The sequence below is a fragment of the Lipophrys pholis genome (genome assembly GCF_963383615.2).
Source record: "Lipophrys pholis genome assembly, chromosome: 10".
Taxonomy (NCBI): domain Eukaryota; kingdom Metazoa; phylum Chordata; class Actinopteri; order Blenniiformes; family Blenniidae; genus Lipophrys; species Lipophrys pholis.
In genome coordinates this window covers 1983557-2008399 of record NC_137640.1, presented here as the reverse complement: position 1 = coordinate 2008399, position 24843 = coordinate 1983557, and the positions used below count along the sequence as shown (strand labels likewise).

General features: G+C 40.8%; 1 protein-coding gene across 2 annotated transcripts in view; it reads right to left on the bottom strand.

Annotated features, from left to right (window-relative positions):
* naaladl2 (N-acetylated alpha-linked acidic dipeptidase like 2) overlaps nucleotides 1-24843 on the bottom strand; it is a 376461-nt gene that overhangs the window by 136303 nt on the left and 215315 nt on the right. For both annotated transcript variants that reach the window (XM_080474206.1, XM_080474205.1), the window contains one exon: nucleotides 10582-10713. In XM_080474206.1, coding sequence (XP_080330332.1) covers nucleotides 10582-10713 — 132 coding nt within the window. The remainder of the gene's footprint in view (nucleotides 1-10581; nucleotides 10714-24843) is intronic.

Sequence of the window (24843 nt, the reverse complement as noted above, 5' to 3'; positions counted from 1 at the left end):
CATTATTAAAAAATAAATAAAAACAAGCAACAGCGCCACCTCATGGCCTGACAAGATAAAGTACATCATTGTCAGTGTGTCTGCTCCTGTCGTACAAACGCAACACTTTGTTTTTTAATGGTCGAGGTTTTGCCACTTGGAACATTGTCATGTAAACAGTACCTCATTTATTTATTTATAAATAAAATTGAATTAGAATAAATAAAACAACAGCAGGCATAATGATGACAAACTAAACTGGGCTTAATACAATCAGAGAATTCTGCAAATTCTAGAAATTAATATGGAAAATGTGATTTGTTAAAAAGTCCAGATAAAGCACATTGTAAGGCACAGTCTGTTCAATGTGATGGGTACAGCTCTCTATATGTAGGACACAGAGCTGCCAATTACTTGAAGTGGAACGTCATAATTCGCCACAAGAACAAATTTTAATACCTGTGGATGAGCCAATAAAGCTGATAACCAGATGGAAGGTGACTCACTGTCGGTCCCTTCCCTCGCCGGACGCACATTTGCAAAGCTTTTGACTCGGTGTCCAATAAGAAGCAGGAGCATGTGCGAACACTCAGCCCGGCGTACCATAAATAGACGTTTGTACTATCAATCAGGCTCCAACACAACAAACAAAGGCCTGCGATGCGCCTTCCAGATAGTGATGGACTCGCCGGCCAATTGTCTCATCAGCAGAGTCAGATAGAGTCAGAGCCAAAGCCCCAAGGCCTTATGGGTACAGGCGGTGCTCAGTGAGTTAATCAATTTAAAATGGCTGGAAGGAGGAGAGAACGAGAGGGATGGACCTCAAACTAACAAAGCCAAGTTCAATAACTACAGACCAAAGCTGGTATTTTCTTCACATCGTGGTATTGCACTCACAGTTTTATCAAACTAGAACAAATACAGAAGGAAAAAAGGCTGAAGAAAGATTCTCGCTGGAGAAAACTGAGGATTTCTGTTGTTATTATACCAGCTGGAGGGAAAAATAGCCTTCATTTTATATTTTATTTTTAAAAGCCGTTTTATGTGAAAATATGTGAAACATGCATCAAAAGGGAAGTCTGGTTTTACTAACAAAGCACAATTCACCATTTGAGCAGTATTAGTTCAATTAGTCTCTCTCTCTCTCTCTCTCTCTCTCTCTCTCTCTCTCTCTCTCTCTCTGTGTGTGTGTGTGTGTGTGCGTGTGTGACATCATTCTTCTTTAAATTAAAATGCAGTGTGTGAATTTGTGCCTTGCCCCAGGATTAGGAATGAAGGATCGACCCGCTGAGATCACGTCTGCCCAACATGGTCAAACATGTGAAAGCGAAGATCTGACGGAGAGAAAAATTGGAGACGAATATGCAACAGGTGTGTTCACTAATGACCGTGTTCAGACGAATGGCAATGTTTCCGAGTGGATTACGCCCGGGGCGTGTTGGTAAGTCTCTGCTTTATCCACAACTGAGCAACACAAAGGCTCCAGACAACACAGAAATACACCCAAATCTCACATTTGGGCAGTTTAGACTTACTAATTATCCAAACAAACATATCCTTGCTTCGTGAGAGGAAACCAGAGTACCCAGGGAAAATAAAAAGTGAACATGAAAAACTCAACTGCTGCCCAGAATGGAGCGACAACATTTGGCCGAGAGGCGACAGGAAAGTTAATGGACTTTAATGGTGGTTCATAGAGAAGCAGAAACACATTCATGAAGATATGAAGTGATCCTCCACAGTCCAAACAGCAGCTGGTGAAAAAGAAAGAATAGCACTGCTGAAGTACTTTGCAGGCTAGCGTTTACCATCCAGGCTTAGTGTATTCAGACTTCAACACATTAACTTACAGAAGTCTTTAAATCTCCAACGAGCAGATATTTGGGTCGATGCGGTTCGTGGCGTGTTCTTTACTGTTCGTCAAAAATGTGTCAGACGTCAGTAGGTTGTGTCACGCAGGGAGTTTCAGGGGAGCAGCTTCAGCTTTATCTGCTCTTTTCTACATCAGTTGGATGATTTTCTTTATTTCTTTTACTGGGACCCGAGGATCGCATGCCCACCCTTCTCCATGGAGATGTGAGCAGTGGCAGCTGGCCAATAGGGGGCGCCAGGGTGCCACCCTCCCCTCAGGCTCAGAGTAGAAAAAAATACAACATAAAAAGAATAAATAAACAGTGACAATGTTGAAATATGTTTATGTCAACAAACTAACAACGAACCCTGAACTGTATTCGCTTCGTTTTCTATCGACAATCTTCAATAAACGAGAGGATTTCTTGAGGCTTCAGATCTCGCCACGAGGAGGCGGGGCTTAGTAGTGATCTCAGTAATTACTGATTAACACCAGAGTGGCTGACATGAAATTAAACCAATCAGCCTTATTTCATGTCCGAGACTTGGGGCGACTTTTAAATCTCCAGAGCTGCTCGGTGATTGGCCAAAAGGCATCTCTGGTTTGTTTCTCTCTGTCCCATCGCTTCTAATTTATCATTTGAAAGAAGAAATTTGGCTGAAAAGCTGCAGGTCAGGTTCAACTTTCTCCAGTATTGTTATTATTTAATGCACGTAAACATAAATGTGTTGAAATTTAATTAAATGTGTCCAAGTTTGTTAATGTTTAGAAATGTTTACATATGATTATTAGGTACAATTCTAAAATGCTTTAAAGATGGATTGATGTGTCGTTTGGAAATAGTCCTGATAAACCTTTAGTTTTTCCTAAACTTAGACTTTCCAGTAATCCAGCCCCAAAACACATTCATTTTCTAAAAGAGATTAATTAAGCCTCTGCTTGTATTTGTTTACAAGTATGTTAATAAAAGAGTCTTAATAAGTGCTCTCCATTCACTAGCTGTTTAAAATTAAATAGTTTTCACCACTAAGGAGGCCTCTCTCAATCTAAAAAAAGACAAGACTGGAGTAATATGGTTTATAATCTCACTGGATTTAAATTAACATTAGCTGAAATGGATTATATAGCAGTGCCTGAGCAGTGCCTAAAGCGCCTTATATTGTTAATCACATTCACCCATTCAAACACACACAGAGGAGGCTGCAATGCAGGGTACCTAATCCATCCACTAGGGGCACCTTAGGATTCAGTGTCTTGCTCAAGGACACTTTGACACGTGGAGATGGGGAATCGAACCAGCAACCTTTCGATTGGGAGACTAACTGCACCAGAGCTGTTAAAGCTTAAATCTAATACCAATCATACTTTATTAACCCCTGGTGGAAATTCCTTTGTTTCCACACTGACCCATCCTGTTTGCAGGACACGGAGGTGCAGCCACATTAAAAACACACACACACACACACACACACACACACACACACACACACACACACACACACACACACACACACACACACACACACACACACACACACACACACACACACAGTGTGAAGAGAAGTGGACCACATCATCTCATTAAGTTCTACGTATCTCCATGGAGAAGCCCCCAAGCAATTAACCAATGGCCGGCCAATACATCCCACTTTAATTGAATGGGAATTACACGAGGGGGGGGGGGGGAATTAAAAAAGAAAGAGAAAAATTAAAGAAGGCAGACGGATGGAAACAAATGATTGCCGAATCCCATGAGTGGTCGGAGGTGCAGCCAATCGATTGGAGACAGATTACATCTCCCTCCCTCGCTCACTCTCCTTTGTCTTCCCTTTTGTCTCTCTGCTCCACTCACTCTTCTTCTCCTCCGTTTTCAGAGTCATTTGATGTGATGGAAAAAAGAAGCCTTACCCCGCAGAACTGTACATTAAATACACTCTACACAGACGCCAGGCTTCACAAACCCGTATGTCCTGCAGAACCAACAGAACTGGAACAAGGCTGACAACGTACCGCACAAAAGATAATGTGCTCAACTTGAAATGATGAAGCACTCAGAAAGTAATCCGGGACCACATGTATCCATACACAAGTGTGCATTTATGTGGATTCAGTGCAAAAATTAAATGACGTGAAAGTGACTTCAGCCAACTTTGGAAGTGACGGGCCGGAGAGAAGGATCCCTGAGCCATCTCATCTCTATAAGTAAGAAAGAAAAAAGTCCAATGCTCCTCACAGCAGCGGAAGAAACAGAAATGGCTGATACTGAAAATAAAAGTAAAGAGAACGCACCCAGGGATTGTAATAACCTTGATATGAGAATTGTGAAAAAGGTCATTCGGGGAATTTTGAACCACTGGCATTCTACATTTTCCAAACAAAAATAAAAATAGCTAAAGTTGTGCCGTTGTATGTTGTGTCTTTCATTACTTTTTAATTTTACTACGTTTTCTATCTGCTTGTATGTACTTGTTTTATAAGGACCTGCGTCTACAATAAAGATTACAAAAAACTAAATAAATGGGGATAGACACCACTTCACAAACTTACATGCCTTTAATACCACAAGGAAAAATATTCAGTAGCAGATTAAAACGATTCATAGAACTAGAGCTACACTCGGTAGAGCGCAGTCCTTCGCCAACGCCACATTTGTTTGCAGAACTGAGTTAGCATCGCTAGCATGTTAGCCATTAGCTCATATCGATGCTAACTAGGGAGGTCAGGTCACATCACCGTGTGAAACAACGAGCAGAGAGCGTCTCCATGGCGACAGACGCTGATCTCCTTTGATAAAAATTTTTTTGCATTTCTGTAAGATTTAGCCAGAAAGGGTTCCCCGTTAACGTCCTAAAACCTAATGGCTTGGTCCTCGATGAGGACAAATCATCCCTGAAGATTTCTGTATTTGGGTGAGTAGTCTTTGTAAAAAGTTGGTAAAATACAGACAAACCAATAAATAAATAAATAAATAAATACACGCATATGAACACATAACCTTCTCGGCCAAATGTATTGGTCACCCAACTTTCGTTGGCGAACAAAATGAATAAATATATAAAGAAATACATACATACATACATACATACATACACACACACACACACAGATGAAAACATAAACCTCTCACCCAACGTCCGTTGGTGAAGGTAAAATCCTAATTTACTGTCACAAACTGCACACAATTGGAACATTCATGGCCCTAATTAAGTCCATGAAACATGAACAATGGGAGAACACGGACATTCTAGTGGACAGACCACCCAGTTGGACTGTAACTCTCCACCTACTTAAGCTTTTCTCCGTTTCCATGGAGTCGATGTCGGAGCTTTTTCTAAAAGTTGAGTTCTTCCAGTCACAGCCTCGGTTCACGCTTAATGACCCCGGGCACAAGACATTGCATCACATTTCTTTGCCTCCTTTTGTTTGGACGCTTGAGTTTAAACTCACACTTCACAACTGGATGCAGTCATGAAGTGTGCTTCAGGAAAACGGTTTCAGATAACATCCTAGGCAAATGCAATGATTTCCACAAGTGAATTTTCTGCGTCTCTTATGAAATTCAGCCTCAAGGCCTGAACCGCACGTAACCCATTAATGGGTTTCAGCCTCTGCATGGTTTTCTGCGGATTCTCAGACTCTCTCATTGGTGAACGTCTCCTCATCTTTTCATCTTGACAACACTTCAAGGTGCTCCTTTTTTAAATAAATGATATCACTGACTTGCTTTCATTCAACTTACTTTTCTAACATGCACAGTAAGTTTTATGTCATGCACGCTTGTAACTGTGCATTAGTATTGTATTGTTATGTTCTTGGACAATAAGGTGACACCAAAGAACCTGAAGAAACATTACAAACAGGACGAACGTGCAGAGAAAGGCCGCAGCTCAGAATCCAGTATTGTTATTCTCATTGTGAGGTTGGAGTATCAACCACAACATCTGTGTTTTGTTCTTGTTTTAGTTGAAATATTAAAGAAGCGTTTTTTTTGTCAATCTCCAAGTAAAATGTATCTGAATCTGACTCACAATGTCAAGGTTGAGGGTTCATGTCCCACGCCGGGCGCCACCTTCCCGTGGGCTCACCACCCGCAGGAAAGGTTCTTAATGGGTGCAATGTGACCTGGGTGACGGTGCTCAGACTGACACCCCCGCCACCCGGAAACGGATATCATATCATATCACAAATACAAATTACAGTTAAAACTATGGCTCCTTGACAATCAGACCTGTCAGCATTAACCCCACCTCTCGCCGACCCCTGCTGACCTCTTGCCTGGTGTGTGTCTGTATGTGCTCTGTGTATATGTCTCCATATGGATGTATTCAGGATGTATGTGATATGTGTGTGTACTTGTAAGTAGTGTAAATATTGATATTTGTTTATTCTATGCTGCTGCTTTAATGTTTTTGTAGTTTGTAGGATGACCTGCGATGGGACTCCAGATGAAATATAGCCTGTTGGCTAATTCTGGCAGATTTACAGGAATGTTTATTAATATGCACTGTCCCTGAAATAACTAACTAACTAACTAACTAACTAACTAACTAACTAACTAAATAAATATAGCACATAGTACTGCAATTCCGGTTGATTTTCTTTCTGAAGTTTTAGTTTAGTTTACAATTTTATCAAGGTTGACGATTTCTGATTCTTAACTCATTTTCCCTCTTTAATTTTAACAGTTTTAACTGTCTTACGTTTCTGATCATTGTGGACATGAGTCTGGTTCGAAAAGGAAATTGTCAAAGCTTCAGGGAACCACTAAAGTTCCCCACATGGTCGCGAGCCACGGGCCGCAGACACCTTGTTTATACTATTTTAGAGTGATGCACAAAGCATATTGTTTTTGTTTTCACGTTTTACACAATGTCCCAACGCAGCAGCCTTAAAAACACCCAATTGGAAGCAATATTGTGACAAGACTGGGGCACACATGCCCAATCCACCTCTCAGAGCAGAGAAATCAATACTACTCGTGTCTTTGACCACTGCCTTTGCGTGCGTGCGTGTGTGTGCGTGTGTGTGTGTGACTGTTATCTGCGCATGGGAAAAAGGCAGAATGCAGTGTTCCAGTCAGTGACCAGCGGCTGGGATCTGTCGGGGAACAGAAGGAAATGGACGGGGTGCACCACACATGCAGGATGGGAAGCGGCTCCAGCGACAAGAGACAGTGACTGAGCCGAGGTTTAAGTGAAAGAGCCAGAAAAAAGGGAGTAAAGGAGCAGAAGGTGGCAGTATTGTAGAGGCCTGTGGTGATGACGCTGAGATAAGAGGGGATTTACGCACTGCAAAGCAGGAATTACCACTTAATGCTTAATCCGTCTCATTTGTGGAGCACTCTCTCTTTAGAGCCACGCGGGAACAGCGGTTGCTTATCGCAATCCACCGAGGCCATCGTCTGTGGTCTGCCTGGAATTACAACACAGAGTCTCATGACAGTGTGAAAAGATGTGGAACAAGGTACCTGAACCAACAGCGCTGCAGGACACAAAGAGAGGTTTTGGAACAAACACAATCGAAAGCGCTGAGTCTTTATGTACTATCAAACTTAAAGGAGTCATATTCTACAGCTTCTCATCTCTTCCTCTTGGTCTGGTTGGTCTAAAAACCCTGTAGTCAAAGTTTATTGATTTTCCTCATTTGAATATTGGATCATAGGAGCTGCATTCAGAATCTGCTGTGTCTGTGTGAGCTGGACTGGCTCCGCCCACACATGCCCATCTTGGGAAGAGGAGGAAGTACTTCCTCTCGTGGTGCCATGTGCCAGAGCAGAGCTGCCTAATTGTGGGAGGAGTCAAAGGGAGGGCCTACCTTGATTGGGATTGGCTAAACCCCCGATGACACTATATAGGGTTTGATTTCTGATTGGCTGGTTGGAGCAACACACTTTTTAAAACCTGAAACAAGCCAGGGACAGAGAGGACAGACTGTCTTCACTTCTGGGACGTCAGTCCAGGTATGGATGGTTGTCGGTTTGATTCCCCAACTGCCCATGCCCACATGTCAAAATGTCCTTGAGCAAGACACTGGAGCCCAAACTGCTCGCGATGGATGGATTGAGGAGTGCAGCCGCCTCCATTGGTGCGTGAGTGTGTGTGAATGTGTATATGAAAGGCTGAATGTGATCAACAGTGTGAAGCTCTTTGGGGACTGCTCAAGTGTTGGAAAAGTAAATGGCCCCCTGTAACAGCATCGACAACAAAACAAACAAGTAAATCAGAGGGAAAAAATGCTTCAATTTCACCAGTAATTATCAGATTATTCCCAGTTTTACTTTACTTTGACACATGAGCTCTTCATCTTGGTATATTTGCTGTACTTTTGGCAGCTTTACCTCTCAATGTAACTAAAAAGAAACTCATGAATATCCTTTAATCTGTAATTTTCATGTAGCAATTTACTTTTCTACTTTTTTTCTTGGTGTTTTTAGTACAAAATCAACCTTTTAATAGTAATTTTACTCTCCAGGTGACTCTCCAGCGCCCTTCGGTTTTAGTATTTTTCTATACCTTCTAGATGGCTAAAGAGAACTTTTTTTCCTCATTGAATCATCTCCTCTATTCCGTTGCCTTTGTGTGGAGAAAAGGTAGCCAAAGGTTTCCAACAGTCAGCGCTTGTCACTGCATCTCTACTCTCACCTCATTCGCTGGAGGTTAATTAACAACGGTTTTTCACTGATGACGACTTGACCGTGAAGCGCACCCAAGAGCAGAGTCACATTTCAAGGCAATCACATCTGCACAGCAATAAAAAATAGTTTGAGCAATTAAGCAGCTCAAAATGACAAAAGCAACGACAGCGTGCAGCTGCAATAAAAAAAAACAAAAAAAGAAAAAAGGATGCAATAACAGGAGAGTTATGAAACAAACGTGTACGGAATGTTGTCATGCACGTAAACCTGTTTTCCAGGAACTTTATTTTTACAGTACTTTTAATGTGAGCCACTGAGCAGCCTGTCAAAATCCAGATACAACTATTTATATGATACACTGTGTATTACCGCCACGTCTTCATGCATTCTCGATTATATTCCGTTCAACCTTTCTAATCTGCAGTCATGGTGCACAGACATACAAAGACCCCGTCCACACGAGCCAAAACAACCTTTTTTCTCCCCGTCTTTCTTAAAAAGTTTCCCGTCCACGCGGGTTGCAGGAAATATGTGCGTTAACAGCGTGAATACGACTCTAAACGATGCAGTGCATAAGCCAGGCCTATCGGTGGCGCTGCAACTGTGCCACAGAAACACACCAAAACGAAGACGACACTGTAAGGACATCATCGTTTATATTAAATGTGCATCTCACCACACGTCAACGCAGAGGCAGCGATTTCAAAATTCTCCACTCTGGAACCCGTTCTCAAAGCAACCCTGTTTTCAGCATTGCTCCATTTAGACGATCGGCCTAAAACGATGAGGTAACATGAAACAGCGTTTTGGTGTTGACAGGACCAGAGACCCTTCAAACTTGAAACAAACATTCCCAAGGGCTGCTTCTTGGTAGCTTGTTTTTTTTGTTTTTTAAAGCAGGGAAAAACAGCATTGAGATATCAAATATGCAGTAAAGAAAACCTCAAACCCAGGATGATAATTTCACCACAATAGTTCTTTGTTCCAAAGGGAAACAGATACTACTATACTTCAACCCAAATGATCAGACCCTTTGTTCTGCTTTCAAATAAATTCAATTAAAGTAAAACTTCCCACTTGCCAGGTTCGTTGCAGTTCAAATCACTGCGATCACTTTCCCAGAAATGTTCAAACCTTCATTTGGTTGACTTTGCTTTTCACACTGCATGTTTGAGGGCGGATCAACCGCCTGGACAACGTCATGCAATTACAACAGTTGCCTGGTAGGGGGCGGTATCGCATGAACTGGACACAGACCAGAGAGGAAGACAAGTATGACGAAGAAGAAAAACGTCTGATTGATTGGTCAGGACCCCTTTAGCCGGTGGAGGCTAAAGCACTTGAGCACTTGTCTTGTTGGTCTTGTTTTTCTTGTCACTCCGCGAAGTATCTGCTTGCTCGGTTCATTGTGTGTTTCCTGTTTTGATATTCTAAATGCATCACAAAATCTGCGACACAAATTTACCTTGTACTAAATAAAGTAACCTTGTATCTGTCTATACTTGTGTCTTAGATATAGATACGATTACATTTTATGGCAAATAAAACATGGAATTATGAATTTACAAAGGATTCACATACATCAAGCCAATATACAGTATATAGTACAATACAGAAATGATGAAGATGCAGGGTAAGGGCTATGGGTGAGGCTTTCAGATGAATTATAGTTATTGCTGCTCATAATATCTCTTTATAGACTTTATTTCAGAATTTGGCTCAAAGGCTTTTTTTGCTAGAAAACAGGTTCTATCCATCTTGTATCTTTCTTGAAATATCAAAGTTGATGTTATGTGAGCTGGAGAATCGAATGAATTATAGATTGTATCATGGACGGGTCACCAGTCCATCACAGAGTCGGTGGAGGGTTGTGCATTCACCCCTACAGGCAAAGTCTTTGGGTTACAGTAGGACGCCAGAGTACTCCAAGAAACTCCATGACAGTAAAAATACCTGCGTAGCGACTTCCTCAGGGGAACGGTGATTTTACAGTTGGTTTTTTAGATATTGTGGCTCCTCAGCATAGTTGTTTTCTTTTACCCTTGTGAACTTTGCCCCCTTGTTATGTACTGCAGCTGTTTATATTCAACACATGTTTTGTTGTGTGTGTGCTCACCTGCGTTGGGGGGCGTGGCTAAAGGAATGCAGGAGTCCTCCTTTCCCGTCATTGGAGAGGAGAGTAATGTCCTGGCCAGGATGACTGAGATGGGCTGAACCAACAGAGGTGTCAGACTTCCTCCGGCTCCCGCTGGCAAAGATAGAAAGAAATAATTTGATACTACTTATAATTTTAACACAAACACACGTTAGAGCAAAAAGATGAAAAAAAAATATATAGAAGCAAATGCAGCTGAGCTTTTCAGCTGCCCAGCGTAAATTTTTATACGCCAAAGTTCTTTCCTTCTCCTTACAGAAAAGTTTCATCTTTACAAAGCAACGTTTTGGAAACTATGTCCGTTTGCATAGAAATGGCTGAAATACAATGCACTTTTCATGTCGAACCACTAGTGGGTGCTGTTGGTTGTTTTTGTAATAAAACCACACACACACCTTCCGGAAGAGAACAATGTGTTATAAACATTAACAATGGGAGAACACGGACATTCCAGTGGGCAGACGACCACGATTGTTAGTACGGTGACTGTCAAAATAAAAGTACCAAATCCCAGGAGAATATGGACTGGGAGTCATGACACCACGGAGGAAAAACGTTGTTCTTATTGTGAATCTACATCTTACTACGGCCGTGGTGGGCATGTGCAGTAGTAGCCTCTCTGCCATCGACACGGAATTTGAGCCGCAGCGTTTCCAGAAAGCGTCACTTTCACCCGTCTATGCCCCCGTTTACACGACAACAAAAATGAGTGTATCCGCAAAACTTTCTCTCCCTTTTTGGGGGTCCGACAGTGGTGTTCGGATCCACTGCATCCGTGACTTTTTAAGACCGGCTCCCACGGTGGAACGTTTCTTTCACGGTTGCGATTCCCTCCTGCAGAGACTGAGCGCCGTTACTGCGGATCTCCCCCGTGGTAAATAATTCTTCTACTCATGCGCCTGTAAACAAACATGGCCGACCCGTAGTGGTTTGACTCGCCGTCTGTGTTCTCGTTTTATCGTCCATATCAGAAGTTTAATAGTTGAGACTCACCCTGATAGCATCAGATTCGTCATCAGGCCACGAGAATGTTGGGTTCTCTTCATTTTGTTCACTTTTATAGCGTATTGTTCTCTGCACAAATGTCAATCATCAGTCATTCATACCCCTGTAGTTTTTTTATATTTACCAACAAATTTATATATATACATATATACACACATACATATATATACACATACACATACATATATATACACATACACATACATATATATTTACAAGGAAAATTGTGAATACAGATAAATAATAAATCATCCTCTCACCCGTGTCTACAGCCTGTGCTCCCTGTATTTTGTTTTGTTTTTGCATGATATCAATATCTGATTTAACATTTCAGCATTAATAACAGCTGAGGAGGCAGTTTTCACTGGTAGAAGCTCCCGAGCCGAGCCAGTGTGATCAGGATCCAGGAATAGCGCCTCCCCTCCCTCCCCAGTGTAGTACCTCAGGATACTGTTCATCAAAGCAGAAATGGCTTGGAAATCATAACAAAAACACAGCAGAGTCCAGCTTATGATAAGGCTTAAGTTGTTTGCTTGTATGTTGTTTATTTCATCTCCCAGTTATCGCTCAGGGCAGGCGCTCGGGCGCCGATCGGCCCGACTGCACTCTTATCTCAGTGTTGTTACTGGGCTGCCGCAGATACTGTCCGTCCTTCACAGGTTTCCTCAGTCCAGGACGGAGGTGTGCATCTGTTCCCGGGAACCGGTTTCCATTCTGATTAGGTCCCGCCGCACGCTGCCTCATGCTTGCCTTCACTTCCAACACTCATGTGCACCATAACACAGTGTTCTGTTAGAACTAAACTGCAGCTCTACATACAAACGACTGCCAGTTCTCCTAATTCTTCCTCTATTCTTTCAGACGCCCAGTCGTTTCTTGCAGGAACTCTCACCCACACATTAAATCCTCGTCTCGAGAATCTTGTGGCAAAATATATTTTCTTCTCAATAAATTAGTATTCTTTAAACACTATACCTTGACTGTGATCCAAATAGTAATAATTCTTGCTCAGAGTCCCGTGTCACTCCTGTTTCGACTGGCTGTCCTGCAATTTCAGGTTTAATTTCATTACACAGCCTTTTTGAAACGATGTGCCCATCATTAACAAAATACCAAAATGTTTGTGAAATTTTCACAAAAATATCTTCCTTTTTTTTTTTTTAATTTCCTGTTTCCAACAAGAACTGTTACTCTGAGTGATTTGCTATAGAAATGCACAATATCTCCATAATCAATTGTTGCTGTGACATCAACAAGCACAATATACAGTGTGAACAACTGACTGAACTGAGATCAAGTGTATTTTCTGCACCATTGGAAAAGGTAGAATTTCAAGTATGAAAGAAGAGTGCAGTTAACACACAGAAAACTGTGCTATTAATCATATTAAAAAAAAAAAAGACAGAAAAAGAGCATTATTAAAAAATACATTTCAAGGAAGAGAGACACTAACGTGACCTTCTGAAGTGTCCTTGTTTATTGTGAATCATGTGTTCATTGCAATATTTAAAAAACATTAACGGTTATCACACCTTCACCTAATTCACCATGTACAGACCCTTTATGGTGTCATGTAGTTGCAGCCATGCTTGACCTTTGACCTTGCTGCACACACAATGTAATTACTTTGACTTTAATTAAAATGGACAATTAATCTGTCGAGGTAATTCGCAGACGTATTTCAGTTTAGACAAACATTATCGTTTAGCATGATGTTAAAATTAACAAAATGTTTTCATTATGTGGGCACAATTAACAGGAACAAAATGGTAATTAATTTATATTAATATTTTGATATCATTTGGTATTTAAATTTACTTGGGGTACAGTGTTGAAGCTCCTCTAACCTTCATGAACCATTTAAAGATGGTTTGACGAAATTAAACTGTTCTAGTTGTTTCCAGTTTATTTCATAATAATGAAAAGTAGAAATGCTGTCTTTTGGTTTTTTTTTCTGGAACTAAAACAACTACAATGTCATTTGCAATGCAGTCTGGTGTAGATCAGAGTTCAACCTTTACGGCCAACAGAGTCAGCCTGGTGAGTTTTCCACCAAATCAGTTTTACCTGGAGCCGCAAAACACTTTTAACCTTTAAAAAAAACACAACACAGCTGATAAGGTTTCATATAAACAGTAGTTTGAAACAAAAACTGTATCTTTGATACGTTTAAGGAATCTTAATTCCAATTTAGGATCTTAAACATTTCCAGTTGCTTTTCTACCTGATTTTTGCAGTGTCCTTCTTGACAATTTAGAATAGAAGAGAATAGAAATACTTTAGTCCCAGAGGAAGATTCCTTTAACCATTGCTCCACACAGAATAAACTGAAAGAAAGCCAAATATCAAATGAGACAGGATATGAATTAAATAAGTAATATTAAATATTAATATGCACAAGGCTTAGCGGTGACTGATATAAGCACAGACAGGATGAACTTAACTAAAACACAGCAAAAGCTTTTTAAACGGACACGTTATAGAGTCTTATGGACACAGGAAGGAAAGGCATTTTCGCTATTTTCACAATTTTATGTCTTTTCTGAGCAGTTTTTTTTTTTTTATTATTATTCTCAAGCTTTTCTCTCCATAGAAGTTCTGGTCGTTTAAGAATTATAATTTTTTCCAATTTCAGTTAATTGTGCCTTTTGTTTTTAAAAGCCTTTTTATCCACACAATTAGAGTCATTCTGAAAATAATTCTGCTCTGTAAATAAAATATAGATAAGCTGAAATGTTTGTTGTGGTATAATTTAGTGAAAGCTGCATTGAGCCACAACAAAAGGGCCAAAGAGCCACGTGAGGCTCCAGAGCCGCAGGTCGCAGAACCTTCTTCTATCCAGCCATGAGACTGGAGATCTTTGAGGATGCACTACATCCGTTTGTTTCTAGGTCACCAAACGAAACCCAGTCCTCTGAAACAAGGTGGAGGCACCATCATGCCACGAGGCTGCATTGAACACATTAAAGGAATCATAAAATCTGTACACTACCGAGCCACCAGAAAGATGGACTTTATTGAAGCGACAGAAAACTGGATCTGGAGATGAAACTCTTTGGTTCATGGAGCCAAAAGTTCACATGAAACGGCCCAAAGAGGCGACGGCTGGAACGTGGCCACCTATTTGCTCTGACCTTAATCCAACGGAAAACCTGCAAGAGCTGAAATTTGCCACTTCAAAGAGCTTGACTGAATTAAAGTAGAGGAGGCTGCGAGTAGACAGGTGCAAGAAGACCCGAGAAAAATCAAGGAGACGTTTAAAGAAATAAACGGGGACATGATTGTGTTCGGGCTACATGTTCTGTGAAACTTTCAAATTTGATATTTCATGGGAAATCTAAATGATATCTGAATTATGTTCTTGAATGAGCAATATCTAGAATTCTGATCGGCAATAAAAATGTAAACCAACATCCTGGAAGCTGGTTTCCTGGAGAGAGAGAGAGAGAGAGAGAGAGAGAGAGAGAGAGAGAGAGAGAGAGAGAGAGAGAGAGAGAGAGAGAGAGAGACTAAGAAACTTGTGTTTTTTGTCAGTTAGTTTTTTTCCTCACAATATAAAGACAGCCACACACACACTAATTAGACATCGTGACCCAATTACAGCCAATTCTTCTTCTGAATTCCCGGTCAGAAGTTGTCATCAGCATCATTCCTGCAGTGGAGAAGTGACCGTTACAGTTCTACCTCATTACAGAGGCACATCTTTATTTCACATCCTCAACCTCTTTTATCGTCCATTACCTTAAGTATGGTGTTACATATCTGCCTCCCCTGTAGCTGATCCATATTTTGTATGATATATACTCTAACCTTGGCAGTGAGGACAAGTGCAGCAGCTGCTTCAAAATTCCCTTGTGGTTTCTTTGAACACATTTCAAGTCAATACCTGAGTGCAACCGGTCTGGAAAGTACAACAGCATTCGCTGCAGCTCCACCAGATGATTATTAATCCATGAAAGACAAGGGAGGAACGAGGGAGACGCTCATGACAGAAGCGAGGTGGGGGGGGGGGGGGGGGGGGGGGGGGGGGGGTTAGAGTATGAAGAGGGGCAATGAGAAAAATCAAAGATGGCGAGAGAGCTCGGGAGATGGTTGGAGGAGATTGGAGAGAAAAAGACGACCAGAGAGAAGCAGAGACGAGGCAAGGATTGAATATTAGATGGAGCAATAGGAGGAGGGGGGAGAGAGAGAGGGGGAGAGACACACTGAAGGAAGGGAGAAAACATGGCCGGCTGGAGGAAGGCGAGCACGTTTTCGAAAGAATCAGAATCCAAAATACTTCATTAATCTCTGGCGGAAATTCTGGCTCCACACAGAGAATAAATAGGATTGAAGAATCAGCATTGCAGAATAAAAATTCAACAAGTAATATTAAGTGAAATGTTTAGGCATGCAGGGCCAAAGCTCAGTGATGGTATCGCATAGCAGAGTGAGTTTAACAGGAAAACACAAAACAAAAAGCACCGTTTACAAAGAGGAGGTATAGAGTCGTATAGCCATCACCCTCCGCCTGCTGTCCCAGCATGCAACAGCATAGAGGACAGACCCATAGAGCAGCCTTCAGCACAGTGCAGCAGGTGTTAAACATGCTCAGAAAATAGAGACGGCTTCTGTAAAGGGCTTCAGTGATCTTAACCCTGTCCACTTTATTGTCTACATGGACCCCTAAATAGTTCTAGTCCTCCACGATGGCCGCCTGGGAGGAGACATCGCATTTTCACTGTTTCCATGACAACAGGTTTGTCGTCTAAAAAAAGTTCCACCTTGGGTGTCGTTTTGGAACTTTTTTTTTTTAAAAAGCCGCATTTTCAGTGGCCCCCGGCCCCCGTCGGGCCACTTGTAACAGAACTGGATCAGTAAACGGATCCGTCTTTATTTCCAATTTTCTTCAGCCGAAGATCCTCAGCAATGGTGAGGTTTTGAAAAAAAGAAGAAGAAAGAAACCTAATGGTCAATGTTCCCTGTCTGTAGGAAGGCAACCAACAGTTAGTCCCTTAAAAGGATTTTGACAGAAATGCTGGCGATGTGCTTGAGGGTGAGATGGAGGTCGGGGAGCAGAGCGACACTTGGTGACCTCGGCAGAGAGGTCGTGGATAAACGCGGCGACGGGTGACGTGACATTGTTACATTTAATGCAGTGAGATCATCAAATGGGGCTTAAGGTTAAAGGTGGGCCCTCTGAAAGTAGAGTATCCCACCATCAGAGCATGCCGGTGTCGGCTGGAGCAAGAACAAAATAAACAAAGAAACACTATCCACCAGATTTTTATATTTGGGGAATCACAGGATTTCTGTAGTGTGGCGGCTGCTGAGGAAGTCGTTTTTTTTATATTAGGTTTAGCTTAAAGTGTAGCCCGTGATGACGATGGGTCTATGGGTGCTTCTGAATCATCCCTCCTATCTCCTTTCCTATCCACCTTTCCTTAACCCCGTGGATGATGTCACAGGGTTAAGGAAAGGTGTTAGGAGGCTTCCTAAAGGAGTTAGTGAAAGGTGTTAGGAGGCTTCCTAAAGGAGTTAAGGAAAGGTGTTAGGAGGCTTCCTAAAGGAGTTAAGGAAATGTGTTAGGAGGCTTCCTAAAGGAGTTAAGGAAATGTGTTAGGAGGCTTCCTATCAAACTGATAAAATACAGATGCTGCTTGTTGTCTGTTTAACCAAAAACAGAGTCACCTGGTTAAATATAACTCAATGTTCATTGCGCTGCGTATGTCAAGCTGTTATCAATTATCATTTAGAAAAAGTCTTCCAGAACCTCAGCTGCTGTTTGCAAAGGGGAAACCAACTGTAGCTGGAAAACACAAAGTATTGCTTTCACAATCTAAATGACCCCAAAAAAGAAAGCCAAAAATAGACTTTACAGGAGGAGAACTCAGAGGTCAAAGTTCCATTCATCCATCTTCTGTTCTGCTTCGTGCACACGGGGTGTCCGTGGCAATATGGAGAGCGAAGCCCAGACATGTCTGTCCTCTGCAGCCTCTCCCAGACTAATAAAGAGATAGAATCTCTCCGGCGGGTTCTGGGTCGACCTCTGACACCTTCTTTAGGTGGAGTTAGCCTCCGTCTACCTTCCAGTACCCAGCTTTAGACCTTAGAGCTTGATATTCAGCAGGCGTGTCGTTCAGAGCCTATAAAATGTGTGTATAATGTTCATCACTACTTGTCACCGTCTAATTTTGCCTCAATTCATTTTTTTTCACCGAAATATAGCAAATAATCAGCTGGTGTACACAACGAACAACTGACTTCCAGTTTTGTATTACGCCCAGCAACGAGCAATGTGACTGGTCAACTGATACCATGTGGTATATACCTTTTGAAAGGCGGCCTCTGATTGGTTGGTAATTCTCTGAGTCATCCTGGTGAGTTCAGATGCTGAAGCAGAGAGGAGGAATTTCTTTTCAAAGATGCTGAGGAATTCTGTACATCATTCATGCTTTTCATTGAAGAATAAAATATTCTTTGTTGTGGAAATGCTGATTTTAATATAAGTATTGACAATCATGCTTGTTCCCTCACCAATTTAATTCAGTGTGACTGTGACATTCTAAAGTGTTGGACTGAGCTATAGGAGGCCTGCAGAGAACAAATAGGATCTAATATTCAATTAATAACTAATGAGAGGAGAATAGAAACTATTTCACAGTTCAGAGTTTACAGGTGCTCAGTTTAGGCTGCATATAGAAGCAATGTGAAACTACAGGGGGTATAAACAAGGACATGAATTGAGGTTTGGAGTGAGAGGAGTCAGGTACAGGTACAGGTACAGGTACAGGTACAGGTACAGGTGGAACCCATCACCAATGAAGAGAAGCCATTACCTTAAAATAAATAAATACCAGGCAGAAAAGGAAATATATTACTGTTCAGAAGCACCAGTCACCTACCAAATACATTTTGGACACCCAGATTGTTTGGATGGACACCCAAACAACAATGTCTGCCTAAAACCACGAATAGGGGTCACATATACGTGTACTATGATGATAACAACGAGCATCGACGATATATAATCAGGTCTTTGAGTCATAAAAATTATGGATTTTGTCATGTCTGCTTAACCCTTTAGATTGGAGGATGGATGGATGGATGGATGGATGGATGGATGGATGGATGGATGGATGGATGGATGGATGGATGGAAATATAGATCGATCCTGCAGCATCAACACACAATACAATGGAATCGATCAAACAATTCAAAGAGTTCAAATACAATCTGACGCTTTTTGGTCTGGTGTTGATATACGTGCACTTATTTCTGTTTCTTTCTTTCTTTAACAAATTTATCATTAAAAACCAAATTATACTGCTGTGTTAATTAGATGTTCCACCATTTTCCAACTCATCACAACACTTCTATGATGTGTTCGCTTCGCAGGGCCACTGCTAAATATCAGAATATACTTTGGCCAAAAGTTAGTTACTGGACTGTGATGTTCCCGCATTAGTATCAGAATCAGTAATACTTTATTATTATCCTCTGGGGGAAATTCTTGAAAACATTGTTTTGGTTGGTGTGATGAGGCGTAACCACCACTGGGGGCACATGTTTCACTATGAAATATCTATACAAGTGGAACTCAATCATTTTGTTTATGACATTATGAGGATGCAGCTGCACAGTACGAGGATGAGACACAAGACGGTTTTAACACGTATTTTAACACTTCAATATATCAGTTATTTGCTATTTACAAGTGATTTTTTTTTCATCCACAACACGGAAATATCAGCGAGAATTATGTTTGACTGATAACAGACTATTTGGATTTGAGGAATACATTACTTGCGTGCTTTTGTTTCAAAATGTGAAGTTTTTTTGGCAAAACACTTCATTTGCTGCATTAACGGAAGGCTGTTGAAGCTGCAATTATATACCGTTTTTTTCCTGACTCCATCAATACTGAATAGGTCTTCAGTTGGTAATAGAAAACAGCACCCTGGTTACACTTTCCCGTAAGATTCAGAGCACTTCATTAGCAGAACAATCTGGAAGCTCTTAATGAAGGGATGCTTCAGAATGATTGCCTTTGAAATTGATTTTTTTTTTTAATATTCTCCCACTACACATTAAGCTGGTCTTGACAAACTCCTTACATGCAATTCATTTTCATTCACGACTTCAGGTAAACTCCAAGAGTGGAAACTAAATCAATTTTACCATACAACCCGTTGTTCTCCATTCTCTCAATGTTCACGATACTGAGTACTCAATCAATTAAGAACACTAGGCAATATCCATGTATTATGTAATAACGGTGCAATATGTAATAATGTAATACATTTTCAACTCAATATGTAATAATGCCGCTTTTTGTAATAATCTGAGGCATTTTGTAATAACTTGTTACATATTGCAAAAAGCGGGTGTGTAGAGCTGCATTATGTAATAGTGCAATATGTAATAAATGTTGGTTTTAGTGTTTTTATGCTTTGCATCATATATAATATTTACATCACATAATGCACACTGCATGTGTTTATGTCTTGCAAAATTTGAGCGTACCCATAAGTTTTGTGTTAGTAATAATTAATTAGTGAAGCTTTAGTTCCCAGCTTGTGAAAAACACTCTCCATTATGATGATTATGGTTACTTTTGATTTAGACCTGAGCAATAAAATATCCTACTAGTTTTTTATTTAACTAAATCCTAATTAAGCTGGAAAGCGTAATGTTATTCTGATGGTGTGATGGCTTTTGTCATTAAGGCATCAATTTTGATGATTTATTACATAATGCACTGAACTATTTTACTTTATTACAAAAGAACACCCACATTTTATAATAACTGTTGCAATATGTCACAGTTATTATAAAATGCATTGTTTCTTAAAAAATGCAGATTATTATAAAATGTGGTGTTATTACATAATGAATTGAAAATGTATTACATTACATATAATGTACACACCTGCATTTTGTAATAACTGTTGCAATTTGTAACAAGTTATTACAAAGTTTATGACATAATGCATTCAAGATGTTTATTACAAAATGTGGCGTTATTACATATTGAGTTGAACATTTATTATATTATTACATATTGCACTGTTATTACATTGTGTGCGCATGAGAGAGAGAGAGAGAGAGAGAGAGAGAGAGAGAGAGAGAGAGAGAGAGAGAGAGAGAGAGAGAGAGAGAGAGAGAGAGAGAGAGAGAGAGACATCTTCACAGAGGAAAGTCCAGCCGCTGCCTTCATGATGTTCCGGCCCACTCAGATGAAAAAGTGTCAGGAAATCCGTGTTGGAGGAGCCGAGAGGCTGATTTTCCAACTGATGTGTGTTTGATGAGCAACATGCTCGATGACGTTCTGTCAGAGGACAACTTAGAACCGGCCCGTTAACTCGGTGCTGCGTATTAACTGGGATAAACAGGCGGTACTTCTGAAACACAGTCTCACGTTTGTGGTTTCAACCATCCATTTGTTTTAAGTGCTTTAATCAACTTAGGCTTGAAGGGGGCTGGAGTTTACCCCCAAACCTTGGGCGGGTTAATCATAGACAGTTCACCACTTCATCACAGGGCTACTGAAAAAATAAAAGATTAACACACACGTACTATCACAAAGGCCAACAATTCATTCAGTCTTGTTAGAGCGCTTACGTCTGAACAATTATCCTGTCATTTGCACTCAAAACACACTATGTCGGTAGATTTATTATAAAACACTACTTCTTTTTTCATTTCATTCATGTAAGTTAAGTCGACTTCATAGCACGAAGATCTAATGAGTCTGGGATTTAAGACAAACTATACTGAGTCTGCATTTTGACGGGGAGGAATCGAGCAGCTCATCACACACAAGGCTCTTTGGAATAGAAGGAAGGATTATTGTTATGGGTTTACAAAATGGAGAATAACTGTAATGAAGCCCAGTATTTGTTTTCTACCCGTGTTACTGAGATTATTTCTACAACCAACCAGTATTAGTGGATGTATTATGGAGGATGTTACTTATTTTTCTTTCCTTCCTGTTTTTAGAAAAGGTCTGTTGATGTTGTTGAAGTGACAGATGTACAGTAACTAATATTAGAGATTGTTCAGTTCGGAGTTATCAGCACTTTGAATTGCTTATTAAAGAAATTCAAACAATTGTTGAGTTAACAAGTGTCTTTAACTTCATATGATTCACAGTTGAATGAATGATGATCAAGTATGGATCGGACTAAGGCGTGTTCTGGGGGAAATGATCATTAGACAGTGTAATAACCACACTCCACTTACAAACTCCCATTGGCATGTGTTCAGCTGCACATTTCAACAATTGTTTTGAATGGCTGTTAAAAGATGAGGTGCATTGGAGTCGAGATGAACTTCAAATTCCTAATGATTGTTTAGATGTGAGCTTATTGTAACGTACAATCGATCCATTGGGAAAACAGTTTAGTCAACTGACGGCAAACACGATTGATAACTGAGTCACACAAAGGAATTCTTTCATGCTTCAGTTTTTCTATCCAGTTTCATTTAAAAAAAAAAAAAGCTTTTCCTTGATTTTCCTCATTTGAATATTGGATCATAGGAGCTGGATTCAGGATCTGCTGTGTCTGTGTGAGCTGGACTGGCTCCGCCCACACATGCCCATCTTGGGAAGAGGAGGAAGTACTTCCTCTCGTAGTGCCATCTGCCAGAGCAGACGTGCCTAATTGTGGGAGGAGTCAAAGGGAGGGCCTACCTTGATTGGGATTGGCTAAACCCCCGATGACACTATATAGGGTTTGATTTCTGATTGGCTGGTTGGAGCAACACACTTTTTAAAACCTGAAACAAGCCAGGGAGAGAGAGGACAGACTGTCTTCACTTCTGGGACGTCAGTCCAGGTATGAGGACGATTATTACTGCTGGAAAATCTGTAGACAGTGAATTTTGCATCATATGATCCCTTTAAACGTGTTAAGGAGCATAGAGTGTAGATAAACAGACAATAAAAAGGATTTTAGTCCAGGAAATGTAATCGTGAAATTTGACTTAATTTAAACATTTTTGGTTTAAAAGGGTTTTTTTTATTTGTAGTTTTTTTGTTAGTGTTTATTTTGGGAGGCCTTACAAGTTAACTCCCTGTGTCCTGGAGTCCTAAATACCATGAAATATGTCAACACATCTTCTATAATCTCAAGATGAAAAAAAGAGCACAATATACCGTACAACACAATAGGATGCAAACACTCGGCGAAGGCTTTGAAACCTTTGTCTTCCATTCAGTATGGACACACATCAACATGGATCAAAAGAAAAGAAAAGAGGTTGGAAAAAATGACACTAAAAGTGTGAAGATGTGGACATGATGTGACTGCAGTAAACATCACCGTGATCAAAGAGTCCCAATGCAGGACAGACGGTGGGAGCTTCAGATGTGGTTTAATCCATACAGAGAATTTCTATAGATGCTGATTGTAACAGTCAATCAAGGTGGATAATGTGAACTAAAGTGTTGAGACAAAATGCCCGAGTAGGAAGGACAAATACCCTCAGAGTGTGTGACTCGCCGACTCCTCTGAAACTTGCTTTTCCAACACACAATCAGAGTAAAATTATTTATCTGGAATAATCGCCATTCATTAGAAACCTACTTTGTAATCCAGTAGCTACAGAGTAATTAGAGTAAGTTTATCTGAAAAAGGTCAAATGAGATTCAAGTGTGGCCTGTGGGTCGCTGACTGCTAATCTAGACGATCTACGTCTGTAGTTCCCAACCTTTTTCTTGAGGGAACCAATTTTTTACCATAGAAAATTGGGATGGCCGATATTTTTGTTGTTGTTGCTGATATCCAATATGCCGGTATTGTCCAACTCTCAATTTCCGATTCCATTATCTATAAATACAGACAAATGTGAGCTTTCTTCAGAAAAACACCAAAAACCGGAGAGGACAAGAATCATGGCAAAATGGAGAACTCAACAAATTTAACACCAAATAGAACAGAAGAAGAAGAATCATACTTTATTAAATCCCTTTGGGAAAATTTAAAATGACTCATCAGTAGGCTGCCATTGTTGAGAGGGCCGCGGGGTTATCGGGGTCAAGAGGCGGGGCCATGACATCATCGTTTTCAGCAAATTGTTGTGGCCAAACGTCAAAGCCAAGGTTTTCCAATATTTCTACTCTGGAAACAGTTTTTTTTAAAAAAAAAAGACTGTTTTCAGGCTCCTAAAACTAGTGACGGCCAATTGAAGCTTCATGAAGCTTCGTGAAGCACTTTATTGTCTGACTCCTCCAGGTGGCGCTATTGGACTTTAAGATAGAGGCTGAAAGACTGGCAATGAATTTGTGTTTTCAAACATTTGTTGAACAGACAGCGCCATCTAATGGCTCCAGAAAATGAAGATTTTGGTTCATGAAACTTCATTTGGCCGTCACTACCTTAACGCCACATCGTGTGGATGACAAAAACGTGCGGACAAAAACGATGCGGTGACTTGACAGGTTGTTTTCGTGTGGGTTTCCTCAGTATTATCGGTGAATGGCGTAATCTGGATTGACTTTCTAGTGACGGTGGAGGTACCATATATAGTCTCCTCTGATAGTTTCCACATACAACCAAGCGCAATGCCAAAATGTTTGGTCACATGATTGATCTCCAGGATTAAAGCCGGCCAAATTGGGCCACCTTTGAGCGCTAACGTTTATTTAATTTTTATTTATAAAAGCTTCAGAGCGAAGGGGTGCCGTTCAGAAAGCAGACACAATTGTTCTATACGTTGACAATGTTTTGATATTCCTGAGCTGCTGAAGTGGTATATCCAGGGAATCACTAATCCTTCTCTAATGATGATTGTGTTTTAATGAAGGCTTAATGACACTCTTTACACACTGGCATACCAACTGCCAGCCTCTGCCAAAAACTGGGAAAAAAAGAGGAGGCGTGGGAGTGGTGGTGGTGGCGGTGGTGGTGGGGGGGGGGGGGGGGGGGGGGGTAGACTACTACGTATTGGTCTAAAGAGCAGAACTGAGCTGACACACAAAAGCCCACAGGCCTGATCACATTACCTCCAATGAACTGTTAATGTTCACTCCACAGACACTTTAACAAGTTTAATGCTCGCCTGCTCTCATGTGCCAGACAGAGAGCCAAATGGCTTTCAGTCATTTGTCCCTCCGTCACCACTAAGTTGCCATTAATGGACATTAATGGTGACAACCATTATCTGTTACCACATGAATTAGAGCGAGCAGTGAGCTGCCAAAAAACTCAGTTTTAGATCAGTTTATGGGGATTT